Source organism: Ctenocephalides felis, unplaced genomic scaffold, assembly GCF_003426905.1.
Source record: "Ctenocephalides felis isolate EL2017-DRISC unplaced genomic scaffold, ASM342690v1 CF-g0.4_SCAFFOLD_03571, whole genome shotgun sequence".
In the NCBI taxonomy this organism is placed as follows: Eukaryota; Metazoa; Arthropoda; class Insecta; order Siphonaptera; family Pulicidae; genus Ctenocephalides; species Ctenocephalides felis.
In genome coordinates, this window is record NW_020539725.1 from 65,730,020 (window position 1) to 65,751,006 (window position 20,987).

Consider the following 20,987-nt stretch of genomic DNA (forward strand, 5'->3'; position numbering starts at 1 on the left):
TGCCAAAATGTTCAGAAACCTTTGAAACGTCGAGAAATGTAAAAAATTTTAATTTCGATTTTCAGCTCATTACAATAACTTACCCTACGGGAAGTTATTAATATAGGAGGAGTTTGTGTAACTTAAAAAACGTGACAGGATATAATTTTTTTTATAAAATTATATGACTGAATTACAGTTACAATATTAAACTGATTTAATATTTATTATTAAGTTTGTTAGAGCATTATTTAACATGCAATGATTCTACGGCCTAAGGATAAGGACGTGATAGGTTTGCACATTAAAAAAAGCTGCTACTTAGAAAGTATATATTTCTTTTGAATTACAAAAATTCAAACATGACATACAAATAAAAACTTTGTTTAACCTGTTAACTCAAATCATTCCCGACAATGGAATATTAAAGCGTTTTATTTCTATATTACATTAAAATGGATAGGTAGTCTTGAATGAACAAAAAAAATGTACAGATTACAAATAAATGACATATTTATGATGGCAATTCTCCGCAGTCATTTATGACAATCTTCTTATTGGTCTTTCCCGATTGGGATCCATAGCTCTCCAACTTCTTCACGACATCCATGCCTTCTACAACCGATCCAAAGACAACGTGACGGTTGTCCAGCCAGGTGGTCTTGACAGTCGTGATGAAGAACTGGGATCCGTTGGTGTTGGGGCCTGCGTTGGCCATGGACATGATGCCTGGGCCGGTGTGTTTCAAGGTGAAGTTCTCATCGGGGAATTTGTTTCCGTAGATGGACTTTCCGCCGGTGCCGTTGTGGTTTGTGAAGTCGCCCCCTTGGCACATGAAGTTGGGGATGACTCGGTGGAATGAGGAGCCTTTGTAGCCGAAGCCCTTTTCGCCGGTGCAGAGGGCGCGGAAGTTCTCACAGGTCTTGGGGGTCACATCGTTACGAAGCTGAAGGGTAAAGGATAGATGTTAAGATAAAAGAATTACTGGAAATTACTTTTATAAAAAGGTAGAAGAACGTAAATGAAATTACATCATTATTCTTTCTGTACGTAAATTTACCCTTAGGTTCAATTCCAGAATAAGATTTATCTTATATATAAAATTCTTCTGTAATGATGTATGTAAATATACTCCTAAACGATTATTCGGATTTTGATAAAACTTTCTGAAGTTTGTTAAGGAATTTTTCAGGACGTATGTGACTATAAAAATATAGTAATATTGTAGAAATAAATAGAAAAATTTGCAAATAACGCATGTCTAACGTTGAAAATATTTGAAACATTGGCATTGAAAACATGCGAAAACTGCATGCCAAAAATTTCAATTCACCTATGAGCCTAGACAATATTAGAATATGTCATGATTATGAATAAGAAAAATCAAATATCTACATTTTTATTGCCAAAAAGCAGCTGAGATCTGCCAGAAATTAAAATTGGGCAGATTGAATGATACACATATGAACAGGATTTGACAAATTAATGTAAGTAGCATTTCGGCTTGTGCAAATATTAAATATTTGCAGTAAAAATTCATGTTGCTTGTTGCATTTAATAATCAAATTTAAAATAAAATAAAATAAGCGAAAGTAGATGTTGAAAAATCTGCATTTGGAAATATTGTGATTTTTTATAGATCAATGTAAAAAAAATGCAATATGCTAAAAAAATATTACTAATATCTAATTTTAGTAGTCAGTTATAAAAAAAATGGATTTCATCTTGGCAAAACCAAAGATACGCGATAAATGTTTGGGAACTCATGTTTTAGATAAATCATTTTAGAATATGCGACTGCTATTTCAACAAATACACTACATGTATTCAGATGTTTCAACCTTCACTCGATTATGCATAATTTTCAAATTATTAGTCTAAACTAACTTAAAAATTTGGCAAATTTGCAAAAAAATGTAAGAATTATTAGCAGCAACTGATTTTACAAATAATTCCTAAATGAATTATTTCACTTGCCAAAAAGTTTATACAACTTAAACTTTTAAAATTGTTGCCGAATATCAAAAATAAATGTATAAAAGTAAAATTTGAATTTAATAATTAACTGTAGTACAGTTAATAATCAATAAAAGTGACAAACATGGATCAATATAAACATAACATACATTGTCATGTAAAGTTCAATCAAACTAATCATAATAGTTCTTTTCGAGAACTTAATTATTTGATAATAATTATCAACATGAATTGAAATAAGAATTATAACATATAGTTCTATTTTATATAAACGACATAAATCAATATGACAATTCATGAGTGATTGCAACTATTGCAAATAAGTATTCAATTTAATACTTAATTTTTTATACACGTCCGACAAATTGTTTGAAAATTGTTAAACAAAAAAAAAAAATGAACATATTCGGAGTGTTTCCTAAAAGCTGGTGTACTACTTTCAAATATTATGAATAATATGGAATATTTGCTTAGGGCATTAATTTTATTATAAAGGTTCAATAAAATAGCCTTTAACTTTCAAATTATAACATAAATTCTCAAAATAATCCATGTGCACATCGAAGGGTCCATGGCATTGAAAAAGGACTGAGAGTCCTCGAAATGAAAATGAAAATGGAAGTCCAAACTAGTACATTTAATATCTGAATACTCCTGTACAAGTATCTATAATAGAAGGTTGTGTAGAATATTTATAAATACAGTTGAAGAGTAAATAAATTTTTATAAATTTTTATAAAAATGTAAGTTGTAGCACACAATTGTGGTCCCAATGTGTTGGAGCTAAAAGTTTGTGCGTAAAGATCATATTTGCTACTCGAATTATGATGCTCTACTTAACTCGCTGTAGAAGTAATTATTAAACAACGAACAAACATTTAAACATACATGGTGTATGTTTATATTAGATTTATATTTTTTATATTATAGTTATATTTGCAAAGCACCTGTACTATTTTAGAAGATTCGCTTAAAACATTTACTTCATAGGGAAGACTTAAGCATTAGTTAAAGCAGCATTCGCAAACTTGAGCATCGAAAAAGTAATTAGAAAACAATATTTACAACACATGTAAAAGACGAAGTAAATATAATTGGTGTAAGCAACAATTTGCTTTGAAAAAAAAAATTACTTCCAAACTTAATTTTTGTAACAATTAATATACAAATTAATAGAAATTATGCCAAAACATGCATGAAAATTTATAGTTATTCATTTTTCATATTTCAACGTTATTTTTTAATGGTATTTGGAAAAGTAGCAATACGTCCCTGAGCCCCCCTGAAAGGTCACGACCCACAGATTGGAGACCACTAAAACTCACCACAAAAGAAAAAGTTGCATGTACTTCCCAATTTAATTCTGGTAACAATTGATTCATATACAAATTAATGTAAATTATGCCAAAAATTCTAATGCTAAAAAGTATTCTATTATGTAGTCATTAATTTTTCATATTTCAACGTTATTTTCTAATAGTATTTGGAAAAGTAACTATAAGTCCCTGAGCCCCCCTGAAAGGTCGCGACCCACAGTTTGGGAACCACCTGCTTAACACATTAACCACAAAAATTTTATCAAAAAAGTTATTGATTAAACATCAATAACAAAAATATAATTACAACACGTGTCTATTACAAAAAGATTCTTCTAGAACAATTACAAAGCGTACGTGGTGTTACTACAACGATGACTTGTAAAAACAGGGCGTCGTATGTCACTCGCCATAAACCCAAAAACCTCATGGCACAAAAACCGAACAAATATCCATCAATCCCACGATTTACTATCAAATAAACACTCGCAAACACTAAATCAATTACAAAACACCGGCATTTTCGCCAAACCGGCTTGGTTTGCACCGAGGCGTCGGTTATGGCCACGAAACACCCGTTCGCCGATCCTAGCCTTAAATATAATAATCGAACTATGATATTATTTTTATCGCTTACCTCCATAACGATTCTTCCAACCGGCTCGCCGTCGGCGGTCATGTCGAAGAAAACTCGTGGCAGACCCATTTTCTTTGAAAATTCGCGAACTGAATCAAGAACAATCGAAGACTGACGCGTCGTACGAGTAGCGAATTTGTTCTGATAGACAGAAAGAGAGCGAGCTTGTCGGCATATAGAGGCGAGAGCCATTTTAACCGGAAAACGATACGAGCGCACCTAGCGGCGGGAGGGCTGAACTAGGAATGGACTGATATTTGTCGCGTTTCGACCTTATCGGAGATAAGGGTTATGTAATATTTAGTAGAATTTAGAAGTTAATTAGGTTAAATGCGTGTACTTTAAATTTTACAGGTTTAAAAATGTGTAACGAAACAAATTTTGTTATACAAATGTCATTACAATTCCTAACTTTCAAAATTTTGACTTTGAATTTGTGATAATAAATGTTAGGGTGCGGGCACATGAGGCATTTTGTCGGCCATGCTTAAGAAAAAGTTAAACCGATGTACAATATTTAGCAAAGTTAAATTCTAGTTTTATTCTTTACAAAAAAATTTACAAATGTCATCACAATTTCATACTACGTTCAAAATTTTGACTGAATTTGTAATACTAAATGTTAGGGTGTACGCACATGAGGCATTTTGTCGGCCATGCTTAAGAAAACGTTAAACCGATGTACAATATTTAACAAAGTTTTAATGATTTTAAATCACTTAATAAACTAGTTTTGTTCATCACAAAAAACTTTTATGATGTTTATATTATTATATTTATAATATATATGACACGCTTGTGGCGCTATATTGAAACACATCATGTGTTTAAACAACTCGTTATTACTTTATATTTATTCTGATTTATTTTTCCAACTATTTTTGTTTATCCTACAATAGTATCATGTGATGTTATGATAATTGCATTTGTGAATATGTGATTTCTCCTAAAAAAATTACTTTTTTTTTGAAAAAAAGACTTTTTGAAGAAAAGTGTATTTTGAAATGTTTTGGGAGTTCTGAACTTTTTTTCAATGTAATCGTACGGCTTCAACTGCACAGAGATAAAATATCGAAGCGCGTAAGCGCCGCGCCGCCGTCTAACGGAGAAACGTTGGTACGGAACCCATAGCAATGTAAACAAAATGTATACTTATTGTTAAAATCTCTATAAAATATCTGATAATTTAATGTGCATATGTCTAATGATCATTTTTGACCGCCAGATGGCATTTTTTTTACTTTTTTTACCAGATTTCCGAAACCGCTATACCTGCCTTCATTAAAATTTTAGCAGTTCTTCCTCTTGTTAATATAAGTAAAATGTTTTCTGAATTATTCAAATCGGACGCTCCGTTCTCTTAATAACTGAGTTACTGTTTTCGGCACTTTTTGCCTCATATCTTCCGAACGGTTAGACCTGCCTTCGCCAAAAACTAATCAGCATGTCTCCTTATCAATACGAATCAAATGTTTTTTGAATTATTCAAATCGCTTCATCCGTGTTTCCAAAATCGTCGAAGAAAATTTATATCCGAACACACATACACACATACACACACATACATCCATTTTTTCTAAGGTACGCCAAAATATTCAGAAACCTCTGAAACGTAAAGATATATTAAAAAAATTATTTTTGATTTTTTTGCGATTACTATAACTTGCCCTTGGGAAGTTAAAAACTATGTGTATTAAATAAAAATGTCCATCCTAAAATATTATTATAAGCCCTCATACATATATCATATTTCATAAATTTACAAACAACATTTTACTCTTCACAATATTATTTTATTTTTCTATTACTGTTACCTAATTATTATAGTTCTATATCATAACTCTTCTCTATTAAAATAAATATCTGATGGTCCCGGTCCAATAATCTGAGCGCCTCCCAAACATTCACCGTCTTTATAAAAAACAGCATATTGTCCAGGAGTTATCGCTCTTGCTGATTTTTCTAACATAATAAACAATTTATTTACAGAATATTTAACTATACGACATGAAATTAAAGGTTTTGTATGCTGAAATCGAAAAGAGCATTCCAATATTTTGTTTTTGGTCAACTCCAGTGGCTCGTGGCAAATCCAATTCGGTTCGTGGGATAAGACAAATCTTGTGTGCAATCTGGGGTGGTCTGTACCAGCAGCCTAAAAGATAAAAGACCAGAATTTTAGGTCATTTTTAAAGTGTCGTAAAAGAAAGCAATGAATGTTTCTACTATCCATTTTTTTACCACTTGTTTATTATTATTATTAAAATACAACACAAAAATTAAAAAATAACAAAGTTGAAAGTTGAAAATTTATCAAGCTGAATCAATTACTTACTACTAAAATATCAGGGGAAATCTTCTTCAAAATAAAGTAGGCTTTGCTGAACCCTGATAAGTTTGTCCGTTGTCCAATTGTCCACATGTGGATACCATTGTGGGTGCCAACCACTTTGCCAGTGTCCACGTCGATGAAGTTGCCAGGAATGTGATCGACATACTAAAAGTACCAAATTAGATTAGAAAATATTATAAATTTTTCACAGAACACAATATAAAACAATTATCATCCCCTCACCTCTGCTATAAAATCTTGGAAATGCCTTTTCCCAATGAAACAAATCCCCATACTTTCCTTCTTCTTGGCCAACCTAACTAAACCAGAATTTCTAGCAATTTCTTTAACATCCACCTTCCTTAATTCGCCCAATGGAAACATTATACGTCTCAAAGATTTTTGTCTGATTCCACATAAGAAAAAAGCTTGGCATTTTGTTTTGTCAAAAGCTTCCAATAGATGCACATCTAGAGATAAAAAATACTTACATACAGATTATAGAAATTATTTTAACTGTATTACCTGTATTTGGTTGATAGTTTTCCAAATACGGTCCAAATGTTGTTCTAGCGTAGTGTCCAGTTGCAACAGCATCAGCTTGTAAATCGTTTAGTGCATAGTTAAGAAAATGGTTGAATTTCACGTTTCGGTTGCAGAGTATGTCGGGATTTGGTGTTAAGCCTTTTTGGTAACCAGAAACTAAATGACTAATAAAAATAAAAAATAATTAAATCATATTTAGGTTTTCAAGTATAAAAATCTCAAGAGTTTAATATCTACCTAAAGACATCATTCCAATAATGTTTCACATAATTAACTTCACGAAAAGGAATTTTGATTTGATCACACATCCATTTTGCATCTTCTAGATCTTTTGAAGTCGTACAAACACCAGTTTCTTCGCCCGTGTCCCAGTTTTTCATAAATACACCTTGAACATCATATCCTATAAAATAAATAAATAATATTAATGATATATATATATATATATATATATATATATAACAGCTGTATACCTTTTTGCTTGAGCAAAAGTGCAGTTACTGCACTGTCAACTCCTCCAGAGACTCCTACGACTACTCTTTTCATATTTTATTTGCATTTGTTATATATTTAATACAAATCAGTAATAATAGAGTATGATAATATATCAGCTGCAAAATGAAACAAACTTTGTTTAAAAAAAGAATTAAAAATTAAAAAATATACTTTTTTTGCTTCAGATCTTTATCGAAACAGTTATTTATCTGCTTTTAATAGATAGATTAAATTATAATTAGATTAATTTGTCAGATAGAAAACTGAATTGAATAGATAAATAGATTTATTTTATGTTTGCACATTCTAACAAAACAATTATAAATACTTGCTTAAAATGTTGACCGAAGACAAACGATAGAGACCCAAACAAAATAAATGTTAAACTTCAGGATAAAAAGGACATTATATGAAATTTAAAAAAGTAATTAGTGTAAATAATATATAATATTATTGAATATTATTAGTATATAATATAAACAGTATATAATATAAACAATATATAAGATTATTGGTAATTAATGAGCTGAAGCAAAGTATGTATGTGGAAGTAAATGGTAATTCCAAATTAATTGAATTCCTAAGTTACCTATAAATATTAACACTTATATAATTACAATAAATACATTTATATTGAATTTAATTTCAAATTAAAACATCTTTTCATAAATTATCGTTATAATATTTAATTCTGGTCTATAAAAATTTTGAGGTTATGTTGTATTTCTTTCAATGTGTTAAACTGTCAAATGTCATGCGTTGAAGTTGGGTTATGTGTAAAAAGAATAAAATGAATTAAATTAAAATATATTTAATTTATGATTAATTAAAATGTTGAAACTAAATATAAGTTTACTTTCTAATAAAATATTTCATAATGTAAAGGTATAGTAAAAATTAATATGTTCAATTTATAATTGTTTTCGATTGTGCTGATTTTGAGGTTATGTTTTCTCATTTCTGCTGTCTTTTTGATGTATTAAAATGTTGAAACTAAATATTAGTTCAATTTTTAATAAAATATTTCATAATTTAAAGGTATAGTGAAAGATATTTATGTGTATATCGTTTTTTATAGTATTTAGCCAACCTAAGTGTTTTGATGATAAATTAAGATGAAATGGAAAAGATGCATTTGTGATTCAGATGAAAACAATTCTTCTAAGTTATTTAAATGGAACGATTATGTTTCTGTTTTATCATGTATTTAAATATTGGATGTATAAGATAACCATATACAGTTACATCTACCGTAGTAATACTTTCAATTACCCCGAGTAAACATGTTCAAGATCTTCTTATTGCATTGCACTTATTATAACTAATTCCCGGTTTCGCACATTGTGCTAATATATTTCTGATGTAAATCTTTATTAAGCTCAAAGAATAGTTTAATATAATTATATACAATATATTTTTACTTAAAACATTAGTAAAGTTGTATAAAACATTCAATTAGCTTAATAATATAAATTTGTACTTTTATCTAACAATGTTTAATGTTTGTATCTTATGAATTATTTGTTTGTTAATCACATTACCTTTTTTCAGTTTATGAGCACAGTTCGAACAGCTGTACTGTTAGATGAAAAAGTCAACGAAGATATACAGAATGCAATATATAAACCACGTAAACATCCTGGTGTTATGAAATATAAAAATGTTCAGCTTCCAATTGAGTATATCAAGGCAATGGAAAATTCTATACAAGGTAATAATAAAATACTTTTATATATAAATGTCAAGTATTTATAATATGGTTCATGTTTGTTCTTTAGATTTTCCAATAAAGAAATTAGTAAATGATGGCCAAGAATTAAACAGATACTTAGCTGGAAGACACCCGCCTCCCACACAGCTCGAAAGGCGAGATAAATATGAACAAATTAGATTAAAAATATTAGAAAAGTCAAAATATAAATTTACTGATGACATGCCGGAAGAAGAAAGAGTTAAACAAGAGAAATTCTTACATAATGAAGTAATGGTAAAATGTAATAAACAAATATATGGCTGGAAGCCAATGTCGTATGATGATTTGGGAGCTCTGACTTATATGTTTGGAAGATCTGCTCAGGAATATGCTGTACTTGTTAGAATTTTTGGAGAAATATATGACAGGTAATAAAAGTAATTATTTGAACTCCAATGTTCTCTGGTAATAAGTAAAAAGTATTAAATTTGTATTTAATTAAAAATATATTAACTCTTTTCAGTAATTAAATATTATTTGTGTATAAATGTTAAAGTAATAGTGATCCTTTCATCAATTTACATAATTATTATTATGATTTTTCTAAAAATATTATTTTTATTAAACCTGTTTCTTTATTATTTTTTCAGGGTTCCTGATTTCAAACCAAAAAGTTTCTTGGATTTTGGGTCAGGTGTAGGTACTGGTACATGGGCAGTAAACCATTTTTGGAAATCAAACATTTTTGAATATTTTTGTGTTGATTCATCAAGTTCAATGAACGACTTGGCTGATATTATTCTCAAAGGTGGCCGGGGGAATAAACTGAACCCTATAAAAGGAATCTCATATAGACAGTTTTTGCCTGCAGCAAGAGAGGTAAATTTTGATAAATTAAATATATATATATATATATATATATATATATATATTACTAGATGACCCGATACATGTCTTGTATTTATGTCTAAAAAATTTTAATATCCCATACTAATATTTACCATTTACCTAAAAATAATAATTATTGTTTTATGAATTATTCTTCACACCAAAATGCATATACATTTTACAATATGAGCGATGATGTAAAATGTAGAACTGCTTTAAATAAAATGCTGAGTTTTTTAAACAGTATAACAAATTCAGAAAAAATTAATATATATCCATGGTAAAAGTACAATATTACCTCCGAATGGATTTTTTCACCCAAACTAATTGCTTCAATAATGTTGCCTATAATTTTTATAATCTGGTGTCATATTTTAACTGTTTTTAGTAATTATAATATTTAAATTACATTTTTTTAGTAATATTTTAATATAATTGGGTCCTCAGCGCCCATTTTTTTTCTGGCGTCTCTTATTATTTTACCTATTTTAACAGTTTATTATCATAATTATTATCATTAATTATTACATGGCTTTTGAAACATTTCACTTACTTATTATGGGCATTTTATGCGATTTATTCTATTGAGCAAATCATAGAGATCAAAAAAATTTTAGCCTTACTTTTACTTTTTATTTATCTTTATTTTTCCATTTGTTGTTTTATTGTGAAATTTTTAACATATTTTAATAATTGCGCATTAGTAAAAGATGCAAAGAAATTATATATTTATTGAATTATATTGAAAGAGAAACTATATTGAAAATTTCATATCCAAATCTTGTGTTGGCACCCTAGCCAACCCTGATTATTACTTAATTTTATATTTTAAGTGAATTAATTTGTCAAATCCTGTTCATATGTATCATTCAATCTGCCATACATGTACTGTATTTCATATTATTTTAATTTCTGGCACATTTCAGCTGCTTTTTGGCAATAATAATGTAGATATTTTATTTTTCTTATTCACATTCATGAATTTATTGTACATATTTTTATATTGTCTAGACTCTAGACTCATAAGTAAATTGAAATTTTGGGCAGATGAGTTTTCATTCGTTTTTTGCAATTTTTTCTATTTATTTCTACAATATTACTATAATTTTATAATCGCATACATCATAAAATATTTCCTTAACAAACTTCAGAAAGATTTATCAAAATTCTTATAATAGTTTAGGAGGAGTATATCTACATATATACATCATTACAGAAAAATTTTATATGTAATAAAAGAGCATCAATTTTTAATATCACATGTATTTAAAATATTTAATAAGATTCAAAAACAAATACCATTTCCAGAATGGTGTTACACAAACTGTGATGCAAATAATTAATATTTTATAATTTTTACAATAAATTCAGCTATATATTATTTCTTTCAAGTCGGCTTCCTTCTGAAGATTCCCGGTCGACTTTATTGCACATTTCTATTTAATAGATCATTTATAACAACAAATAAAATAACATACTATATTATACTTTATGAGATTTCATCATATGTCTTTTAACATATATTTCTTTAGTGAATGTTTTATCACAGATAACACATTTACAGGGACGAACTTTTTGATGGGTCATTTGATGCATTTTAACATCATATGCTCTTTTGAATAATTTATCGCAGAATTCGCACTTGAAAGGCTTTTCATCAGAATGTACTAACATGTGTGTTTTTAGATTTGCATCGGCGCTAAATGATTTATTGCATATTTGGCAAGAATAAGGTTTTTCTCCTGTATGAACTATTAAATGTTTTTTAAGATTAAAGGCTTCAGTGAAGCCTTTATTGCATATGCCGCATTCAAACACTTTTTCTTTTGCGTGTCTTGAAATATGTCGACCTAAATTATGTTTTTCAAAGAACACTTTGGAACATATGTGGCATTTATATTCTTTTGGTTCATGCACTTCTTTTTCTAAGTGATTTTTATAAGCCGCATACAATTTATAAACTTTACCACATTTTTCACAAATATACTCCTCTTTTTTCTCGTAATTGTACTTATCAGTATCGTGTTCTGCCAAGTGCTTCTTTAAATGTGAATGTCTATGAAATGCTCTGTGGCATCTGTCGCATTCATAATCCCTCACACTCCTGTGCGTAAGCATATGTTCTTTTAAATTACCATTACTAACAAATGTTTTACCACACTCTTCACATTTATAAGCTCGATGTCCAGTATGTAATAAAAAGTGCCTTTTTAAGTGACTCGATTGATTGAAAGTCTTTTCACAAAGTGTGCATTTATGAGGGCCTTCAGACTGGTGAGTCAGAATGTGCTCTCGTAAATGAGACGGTAATTTAAAAGCTTTTTCACATATGTGACATTTATGAGGCCTGTAGTTCGTATGCGTCAGCATATGTATTTTGATGGAATAATTTGATTTAAACGTTTTACCACACGTATTACAAGTATTAGATTTATTACTGTAGTATAATCTGGAATCATGGCTTTCATATTCCATTGGTACATTGTTGGAGTTATCATCTGTAGTACTTTCGTAGTCATAAGCTTCTTGTTTTATTTGCGCATTCGGATAAAACATATCATTACTGATAGATGAATTTGTTAGATCAAACCTTTCGTATTCGGGGTCTATTATTTCAGATTTACATTGCACTTCGTTTTCTTCAAAATCATTTGCTTCTGTTTTAACTTTTGGCACGTAAGTGGAATCTTTAGCATAAGGTTCGGTTTTAATTTGGACATTGTTGGTATATGTTGTTCTTTCTGAATTATTGTTGGTTAAATTTAGAGCAAATATTTGTTCTGCATATGGACCAGTAAAGTTATTCATTCTTAATAAATTATTGATCAAATTAACAATGATATTCTTTTGTTTATTGGAGCACTAACTCACAACCTGAAATAAATTTAAAAGGTGATAAAATAAATCACATTTTCATTTCAAATCAATTAATTTATCAAAAATGTTGTGCTAATAGAATTTAATTAATTATATATATCTCTAGATACAATGAATATATAGAAATAAATTAGAAATTATGTGATAATACAGATTACATATTATTGTAATTGTAGAAATTTGCCTAAACTCCACAAAAAATAAAATCAAGGCAAAAACTTTTACACATGATTTAAATTTGAGCAGTAAATAGAAGCGAAATATATTCCATACAGTATAAATATACATAACATACCTTTTTTAAAAAATATTTCCATTCTTATTCCAATTAATTCCTGTCAACTTTGTTGATATAACCTTATGTTATTTACACAATTATTCATACATGCAAATTGTACACTATCATTTCTTTATATATATTTTTTAATTTATTTTCTGTTTATTGTTTATGTATTTTAATCCTTTTTTATTGATATAATTATTTATAATATGATTTGTTGCAATGTTTTCTTTTACATTTTTATTTAATGACATTTGACATTTGTCTAGTGTTGCCCGATGACAATTTTTTTTCCGTGGTATTTCGTCAAAAACGAAAATCAACGAGGTCAAACGATGTGTTTAAAATGGAGGTTTGAAAGTTTGTAAAATTGTGCAACGATTAATTTAATTAAATGTTACTCAATAACTGTATAAGTTGTTATAGTATAATGTTTGAAACAAGATATATAATGTTAAAGCTTTTAGTATCGGAAAGAATTCAATTTCGGTAAGAATTTGACATCAACATCTAACAATTAAATTTAAATAATTTTTTGTATAATTGATTGTAGACTTTTTCTGACGATTTTAACGAAAATTTTCATGCAATTTAATTATAAAAATACATTAAATGAAATAATGGCGTGATATTTTTAACATTTTTATACCCAACTAGCAAACCCGACGAACTCCGTTTCGCCACCAGATGGTTTCGTGAGAAAGATGAAGATGAAAGAAATTTTTGTTTGCTTTATATTTGAAAAGGAAAAATTTGATTTTATTATACAACAGTAATGATTTTATTTCGATTACAAAAATTAAGTGTTTTTTAGTTGAACTTCTCTAAGTAAGTGAAAGTGAATCCGCAAATTATCCGTTTCATTGAAGTGCTCTTTGGTCAACCACATTTTTTGTTTTTTGGTCTGACGTTAACACAAACAAAGCGGATGGTTTTCTAACTCGTGAACAGGCAACGTATAACTGCCCATGTGAAAAACAATGATTTTCTAAATAGTCTATTTTAAATTTATCCCGCAAACACTAAGCGATTGGTCTTGCGATTTGTTATTGCGAACGCAAGGCGAACTGGAAATTGCAATCGTTTGAAGTCAAACGGAAGACCAGTCGGAATCATTGGTATGTCACCAAATCGCCAGCATTTTTTAATTGAATGGTGAAATTTAGTGCGTGTACATCATTATTCTTTGCGGCCAGAAGTGCTCGTTGACTTAACCAACCATAATTCTGATAATTCTCACTAATGTCATTACTTGAATTTTTGGTGCGTGAAGTTCCAGCAGCTTGCATTAAGGCACGATGCCATGCACAACTAATTTTCTTAGCTATAAACCTTGCGGAGCCCGAGACCTTTCCAACGAATGCAAAATTGTCGAAATCGGTTCGTGCGTTCTGGAGTTATTTCGTCAGGAAGGAAAACCCGACTTATTTTTATATATATAGAAGATGAGTATTCGAAGTCACAATTTTTTTTATTAAGTTGTAATTTCATAAATTTGTGTTCAATGCCATTTTGCAAAAAGACAAGATTTAGTATTAGTGATCGAGAGACTGATGAATAAGTTAACAATCTATATTCCCCAATTATTCAATTCTAATTATGTATTGTCTATTTTTCAGATCAGATACGATATAGTCCTATGTGCCTACACCCTTTTTGAAATGTCGACACCAGAATTGCGTTTGGAGAAACTGGTAAAATTGTGGAACAAAACTGAACAATTTTTAGTTATCGTAGAAATGGGAACGAATGCTGGATTTAGATTGATTTCTGAAGCACGAGACTTTCTGTTGCAATATGATGCAGAAATATTCGCCCCGGTAATAATATTAATAATCATTTGTAACAAAACATTTTCAACAGTAAGTGAGGGGGCAATTCTGCTGTAACATAGCTCATAAAGTAGCGTTGTCATGGCAATGGTCTCTTATGCTTGTTCTTGGTATTGAAAATTATGAAAATGTCTATTCATTTGCTGTGAGATCAGGTGTATTTTATATATAAAAATGTTATGATAATTGAATTCTAGATGGTGCAGTTATCATAACATTATCTTCATTATCCAGCAAAAAAACTGAATTATTATGGTGTTATTTTATAATATTGTTATTTTTATTAACTTCCCGTAAGGCAAGTTATAGAAATCGCAATAAAATCGAAAGTGAAAATTTTTATATATCCTTTATATTTTTATATCTATATCTTTTATATTTTATATTTTTTATATATCTACGTTTTAGAGGTTTCTGAATATTTTGGCATACCTCAGAAAAAATTGATGTATGTGTGTGTGTATGTGTGTGTATGTGTGCGTGTATGTATGTGTGTGCGGATACAAATTTTCGTCGACGATTTCGGGAACACGAATGAGGCAATTTGAATAATTCAAAAAACATTCGATTCGTATTGATAAGGACACGTGCTGATTAGTTTTTGGCAAAGGCAGGTCTAGCCGTTCCGAAGATATGGGGCAAAAAGTACCAAAAACGGTAACTCTGTTTTTTAAGAGAACGGAGTGTCCGATTTGAATAATTCAAAAAGCATTTTACTTGTATTTACAAGATGAAGAACTGATCAAATTTTCATGAAGGCAGGTTTAGCGGTTTCGGAGATCTTGTAGAAAAAGTAAAAAAAAATGCCATTTGGCGGTCAAAAATGATTATTAGACATGTGCACATCAAATTATCGGATATTTTATAGAGATTTTAACAATAAGTTTAAATTTTGTTTACATTCCTATGGGTTCCGTACCAATGTTTATCCGTTAGACGGCGACGCGGCGCTTACGCGCTTGGATATTTTGTCTCTATGTAGTTAAAGCAGTACAATTGCTTTGAAAAAAAGTTTAGAATTTCCAAAATATTTCAAAATACATTTTTCTTCAAAAGTCTTTTTTTCAAGAAAAATAAATTTTTGTCAAAAATTTATGGTTTCTCAAAAGTCTAATTTTTTCAGAGTATATTTTTTTCAAAATGTTTATCTTTTTAAAAACAAATAATTTTGGAACGGGAAGTTCCAGCAATTTGCCTTAAGGCACGATGCCATGCGCCCCACTAGTTTTCTATCATTTATTTACATAGTATTTTTAATCTGTATATCATTTATTATTATATCTTTCAGTGTCCGCACTCCAAACCATGTCCACGATTCATGACAGATGAAACCCATGCAATTTTGAAGTAAAATATTCAACTATACCTCTAGCCGCTGTATCCCAAATCAAAACAGAACGATTCAGTTACATAGTTCTCAGAAAAAAAGCAATCAGCGACTCATCAACAGATGTATTAACTAAAAAAAAATTGAGGCAAAAACTCAATCGCTTCAGTTCTGAAAGAGAAGAATCGATCAGAAATCTTAATATTGACAAGAAAGAAAGTACAAGCGATGAGGTTAATGTGAAAAGTGATGAGGAAGTATATGATGACAAGGGTGATTCTGTTACTTGTACTTGGCCGAGAATAGTTAGGCCCACTTTGGTGAGGTCGAAACACACCGTGTGCAGAATGTGCACTTCTGATGGTCAATTAAAAGAAGTCGTTGTTACTGCTGCTAAACATGGAAAGTAAGTAGAAGGAAGAAATATAAAATATATTGCATGATATAATACATTTATACTTTGTTATATTGTTTTCTACGTATTTTTTATTATTTCTTTGCAGAACGGCTTACCATTGTGTGAGGTCGAGCAAATGGGGTGATTTGTTACCCGTTACTTTAACAGAAGTCGAGAAAAAGTCAAGATTTAGTCATAGTGATAATGAGACTGATGAATAAGCTAACTATCTATATATTAATTATATAAGTTTATAAAATATAAGTTTGATAATATAAACGTATAAGAAATTTGTATTTATATTCAACAATAGAAGATTTAAGGAGGAAGATTTCCAGGTATGTTCATTTTTGAATTGATACTTTTTGAATGATTTATGTTTCAATATATAAATCATCTATTTGTATTGCACTGTTGTGGTTAGACTTTCAAATGAATTTACTATCAGAGTAATTACTGTGAAGGTTTTATTTATTAAATTTATGTGTTTCTTGCTGAATTAAATGAAAAACTAGTGGTGCACTTAAGGCAAATTGCTGGAACTTCCTGTACCGTAATAAAATATTTGAGAAATTTTCAACGTTTTCAAATATATTATTACAAATACTGTAACTTTCTTTATTTTTGCTATCTTGTTATATTTGAGCAAATCAAATGTAAATCATAAATCATAAATCAATTTATCTCCAGAACATTAACAATCGTCATTTCATTTCCAATTCAATTTCTAAAAAATAGTTGCCTAATTTAAACAAAATTGAAAAAGTGCTCCCGTATAGTCACAGTCTAAACGCACTTGCAAATAATTCTGTGCTGCATTTTCACTTATACTGGGCTCAGCTTGGCGGCATTTCCACGTTTTTCAATAGTTTTCACAAAATTGGAAAAGTGTTCCAATTCATAAACAGTCTAAACGCACTTGAGTAAACATTTGTACCAAAGTGGCGCTTAGACTGTGCTTAGCCTGGGTAATTTTTTGAATTTTTAATCCAAAATTACAAAAATATTTTACGGAAAATAAAAAAAGATGTAATAATTTTTTATCCTCAAAAGCAATTGTTTTGTCAATACAAGCAGAAAGTTTTTTAGACCATTCAAATCGGACACTGCCATTTTTTGCACATTTAGCTGTGTATTTTCGAAACGGCAGGACCTGTCTTTGCCAAAAACTAATCATCTCTTCTCCCAAGCATTACAAATTGAATGTTTTTTAGATAATTCAAATCCGGTACTCCGTTCTCTCAAAAACTCGATTTGTATTTTCTGCACTCTTTGCTCCGTATCTCTGAAACTGCTTGACCTGCCTCATCCAAAAAGAAATCACCACGTCTCCTTATTAATAGGAATCGAATGATTTTTGAATAATTCAAATTGCTTGAGAAAACTTCGACGAAAAATTGTATCCGCACATACATACGTACACACACACACAGCCAAAATATTCAGTAAACTCTGAAACCTAAAGATACGCAAAATTTTTGGACGATTACTATAAGTCCCCTTGAGGTTCTCAAATTATCACAAAATGGAATATCAGTTTCATATATTTATTTTATTTGTATATACATTTTATATAACCTATTGTGTTAATATTGTACATTTTGTTGTATCTAATGTATAACATTTCATATTTGATCATTTTATTTATATAAATTTTTATAACAAACTTAAAATCAAGGTAATAAATAACATCTTCATACACATATTCAAACTAAGATTCACTCAGTATCCAATATTCTTAATCCTAAGCCCAGGTGTTCCGCCTCAATCTTATATCTTATCTTTGAGTATTATTAAGTACTAATTTCTTCTATCATTTATATTTCCAAAATTCACTTAAGGAACATATCTTTAATGGGAACTCTATCGAAAACTCTTGCTGCGATTTCTTTAAACAATGCTGAGAAAGAGTCCTGGAAGGATGGTTTCAGCTCTTCGAATAAATCTTTCCAATTTTCGTTTAAAAATCTGTTGGTTTGGTCTTCTAGAAGTCTGTCTTGGTCTGGGTTGTTGAAAGTTAGATACATTCTGAAAGAAATAGAATATTTTAAACTGAAAAATGTTAAATTACTTCTTATAAGTTAAATTGGTGAATGTGGTACCTTTTGGGTTGGAATTTAAGTTCAACATTTTCTATTGTGTAATATTGTTTGTTGTTTTTAGTCACCGGTTCTCCAGATCGTAAAGCTGCTGTAATATCCAAGTCAACTAGAGGAATTAATTTTATGTTATGAAAAATAGTTACATATGCTGTATATCTACATATATATATATAAAAAAATAAGTCGGGTTTTCCTTCCTAACGAAATAACTCCAGAACGCACGAACCGATTTCGACAATTTTGCATTCGTTGGAAAGGTCTCGGGTTTCGCAAGGTTTATAGCTAAGAAAATTAATGGTGCCTTAATGCAAATTGCTGGAACTTCACGCACCGTAATTGAAAATTCGAGTAATGACATTAGTAAGAATTATCAGAATTATGCTTGGTTAAGTCAACGAGCAATTCTTGCCGCAAAGAATAATGATGTACACGCACTGAATTTCACCATTCAATCAAAAATTGCTGGCGATTTGGTGACATACCAATGATTCCGACTGGTCTTTCGTTTGACTTCAAACGATTGCAATTTCCCGTTCGCCTTGCGTTCGCAATAACAAGTCGCAAGGCCAATCGCTTAGTGTTTGCGGGATAAATTTCAAATAGATTTTATAGAAAATCATTGTTTTTCACATGGGCAGTTATACGTTGCCTGTTCACGAGTTGGAAAACCATCCGCTTTGTTTGTGTTAACGTCAGACCAAAAAACAAAAAATGTGGTTTACCAAAGAGCACTTCAATGAAACGGATAATTTGCGGATTCACTTTCAATTACTTAGAGAAGTTCAACTAAAAAAACACTTCATTTTTGTAATCGAAATAAATTCATTACTGTTGTGTAATAAAATAATTTTTTCCTTTTCAAATATAAAACAAACAAAAAATTTCTTCATCTTTCTCACGAAACCATCTGGTGGCGAAACGGAGTTTGTCGGGTTTGCTAGTATTTTATAGAAAGTAGGCATTTCTTGGGATAAGTAGTTGATTTCTATTTACCAAGTGTAAGGTTGCATTTGCCTTTGCCAGTAATTGGGAACAAAAGTATTCGTCCCTTCGAGGTGAAATCTCCATCAAGTTCTACTCTAGGAACAAGGGCTTTGATACGCCAATCTACACGTTCAGATGAAAAGGATCTGAAAAAATAGAAATTATCAATTTTTATGAAAATACATGGTTGTTATTTAAATTTAAACCTTAGTTCATATTGTGACGAATTAGGGTTTTAAAAGTCTCTTCTTTGGGGGTTGCTGCTATGTAGCTTTTCCAATTATTTGTGATTATCTATCATTCATTCATACAATTTTTATTATTTTTACTTACTCGACATCTGAAACTTTGATTTGGCTGAAACCGTGCATGTCGCAATTTAAGATTTTAAGTTGGATGCTCACAGAACTGTTGCCCCCTTGATCAATTGATAATTCGTTTATTCTCAGAGGCTCCAGTGGCAAAAGATTTATTTTTGGATTTCCTGGAATAAAATAAAATATATGAACAAACAGATACAAAGACACAAATGTAATTTTTTTCCTATAAATATATAATTGCAACTGGGTGTAAGTGGCATTGTGCCTTATGACAAGTTGCTTGAATTTCTGATGATAATTTGCCAAATTCTTTTTTTCTTTGAGTACTATTATCTACATCTAAAATTGTTAAATAGTAGAGTATAATTACCATCTTTCATAATTCTGATGCCTTCGCCAATGGCATTTTGTAAACAATGGCTGTCTTCCATTTTACATCTTGGAACATCTGATGCTGAAAGTAGGAAATTTCTCGTTAAAATTATAGAATTTACAAGAATATTATAAATAAGTTATTAAATTATTTTTAAGAAATGATTAGGTTTTATTTTTCTGAACTGAAAGGCTTCTTGTTTTATAGAAACTATCTTATTCTTTTAGAATAGAAATAATTATTAAATCGTTGGGATGACCCTTTCTGGATTTAATGGATTTACTGTTCAAAAAACAATTTAAATTTATTTATTAAACAAAAATAAATTAATGAAAAAACTGAATTAAATATATGTTTTATTTTTCTGAACTAAAAGGCTTTTTGTTTTATCAAGAAACTATCTTATTCTTATAGAATAGAAATAAATAATTATAAAATTGTTTCGGGTATGTGAGATGTTCTTTTCTGGATTTAATGGATTTACTGTTCAAAATACAATTTAAATTTATTTATTAAGCAAAAATAAAATAATAAAAAAACTGAATTCAATAAAAATTAATGTATCTATTGAATTGATTGCGAAATCAAATATATTTGTTATAATTTTTTATGCCGAAATATTTTAAAGCAAA

The 20,987-nt window shown here is 29.6% G+C and overlaps 5 protein-coding genes across 5 annotated transcripts in view; 1 reads left to right on the plus strand and 4 right to left on the minus strand.

Annotated features, from left to right (window-relative positions):
* Positions 1-377: 377 nt before the first annotated feature.
* LOC113384820 (peptidyl-prolyl cis-trans isomerase) lies at positions 378-4,143 on the minus strand. Its single transcript, XM_026622582.1, has 2 exons — positions 3,910-4,143; positions 378-925 (listed from the first exon to the last, which is right to left on the minus strand). The coding sequence occupies exons 1-2, from the start codon at positions 4,099-4,101 to the stop codon at positions 494-496; spliced, it is 624 nt and encodes a 207-aa protein (XP_026478367.1). The 5' UTR covers positions 4,102-4,143; the 3' UTR covers positions 378-493.
* A 1,600-nt stretch (positions 4,144-5,743) lies between these two features.
* Positions 5,744-7,376, minus strand: LOC113386529 (mitochondrial tRNA-specific 2-thiouridylase 1-like). The gene is made up of 6 exons (XM_026624309.1): positions 7,261-7,376; positions 7,025-7,190; positions 6,767-6,951; positions 6,485-6,711; positions 6,245-6,406; positions 5,744-6,064 (listed from the first exon to the last, which is right to left on the minus strand). The coding sequence occupies exons 1-6, from the start codon at positions 7,331-7,333 to the stop codon at positions 5,744-5,746; spliced, it is 1,134 nt and encodes a 377-aa protein (XP_026480094.1). The 5' UTR covers positions 7,334-7,376.
* An 838-nt stretch (positions 7,377-8,214) lies between these two features.
* LOC113386530 (methyltransferase-like protein 17, mitochondrial) overlaps positions 8,215-20,987 on the plus strand; it is a 20,920-nt gene continuing 8,147 nt past the window's right edge. Inside the window, exons 1-8 of the mRNA XM_026624310.1 lie at positions 8,215-8,320; positions 8,834-8,993; positions 9,061-9,403; positions 9,626-9,854; positions 14,640-14,840; positions 16,141-16,199; positions 16,349-16,585; positions 16,683-16,774. Coding sequence (XP_026480095.1) covers positions 8,267-8,320; positions 8,834-8,993; positions 9,061-9,403; positions 9,626-9,854; positions 14,640-14,840; positions 16,141-16,199; positions 16,349-16,585; positions 16,683-16,774 — 1,375 coding nt within the window. The 5' untranslated portion in view covers positions 8,215-8,266. The remainder of the gene's footprint in view (positions 8,321-8,833; positions 8,994-9,060; positions 9,404-9,625; positions 9,855-14,639; positions 14,841-16,140; positions 16,200-16,348; positions 16,586-16,682; positions 16,775-20,987) is intronic.
* LOC113384813 (zinc finger protein 436-like) lies at positions 11,240-13,098 on the minus strand. Its single transcript, XM_026622574.1, has 2 exons — positions 13,036-13,098; positions 11,240-12,737 (listed from the first exon to the last, which is right to left on the minus strand). The coding sequence occupies exon 2, from the start codon at positions 12,669-12,671 to the stop codon at positions 11,346-11,348; it is 1,326 nt and encodes a 441-aa protein (XP_026478359.1). The 5' UTR covers positions 12,672-12,737; positions 13,036-13,098; the 3' UTR covers positions 11,240-11,345.
* On the minus strand, positions 18,177-20,426 carry LOC113384814 (protein takeout-like). The gene is made up of 5 exons (XM_026622575.1): positions 20,353-20,426; positions 19,996-20,146; positions 19,672-19,808; positions 18,679-18,784; positions 18,177-18,604 (listed from the first exon to the last, which is right to left on the minus strand). The coding sequence occupies exons 1-5, from the start codon at positions 20,411-20,413 to the stop codon at positions 18,409-18,411; spliced, it is 651 nt and encodes a 216-aa protein (XP_026478360.1). The 5' UTR covers positions 20,414-20,426; the 3' UTR covers positions 18,177-18,408.

Coding starts and splice junctions, on each gene's coding strand:
- LOC113384820 (XM_026622582.1), bottom strand. CDS start 4,101: ATGGCTCTCGCCTCTATATGCCGACAAGCTCGCTCTCTTTCTGTCTAT. Junction 926..3,909: donor TTGGAAGAATCGTTATGGAG/GTAAGCGATAAA, acceptor TTTACCCTTCAG/CTTCGTAACGATGTGACCCC.
- LOC113386529 (XM_026624309.1), bottom strand. CDS start 7,333: ATGAAAAGAGTAGTCGTAGGAGTCTCTGGAGGAGTTGACAGTGCAGTA. Junction 7,191..7,260: donor ACTTTTGCTCAAGCAAAAAG/GTATACAGCTGT, acceptor TTTATTTTATAG/GATATGATGTTCAAGGTGTA. Junction 6,952..7,024: donor TATTGGAATGATGTCTTTAG/GTAGATATTAAA, acceptor TATTTTTATTAG/TCATTTAGTTTCTGGTTACC.
- LOC113384813 (XM_026622574.1), bottom strand. CDS start 12,671: ATGAATAACTTTACTGGTCCATATGCAGAACAAATATTTGCTCTAAAT.
- LOC113384814 (XM_026622575.1), bottom strand. CDS start 20,413: ATGGAAGACAGCCATTGTTTACAAAATGCCATTGGCGAAGGCATCAGA. Junction 19,809..19,995: donor ATCAAAGTTTCAGATGTCGA/GTAAGTAAAAAT, acceptor CTATTTTTTCAG/ATCCTTTTCATCTGAACGTG. Junction 18,785..19,671: donor CAAATGCAACCTTACACTTG/GTAAATAGAAAT, acceptor TAATTCCTCTAG/TTGACTTGGATATTACAGCA.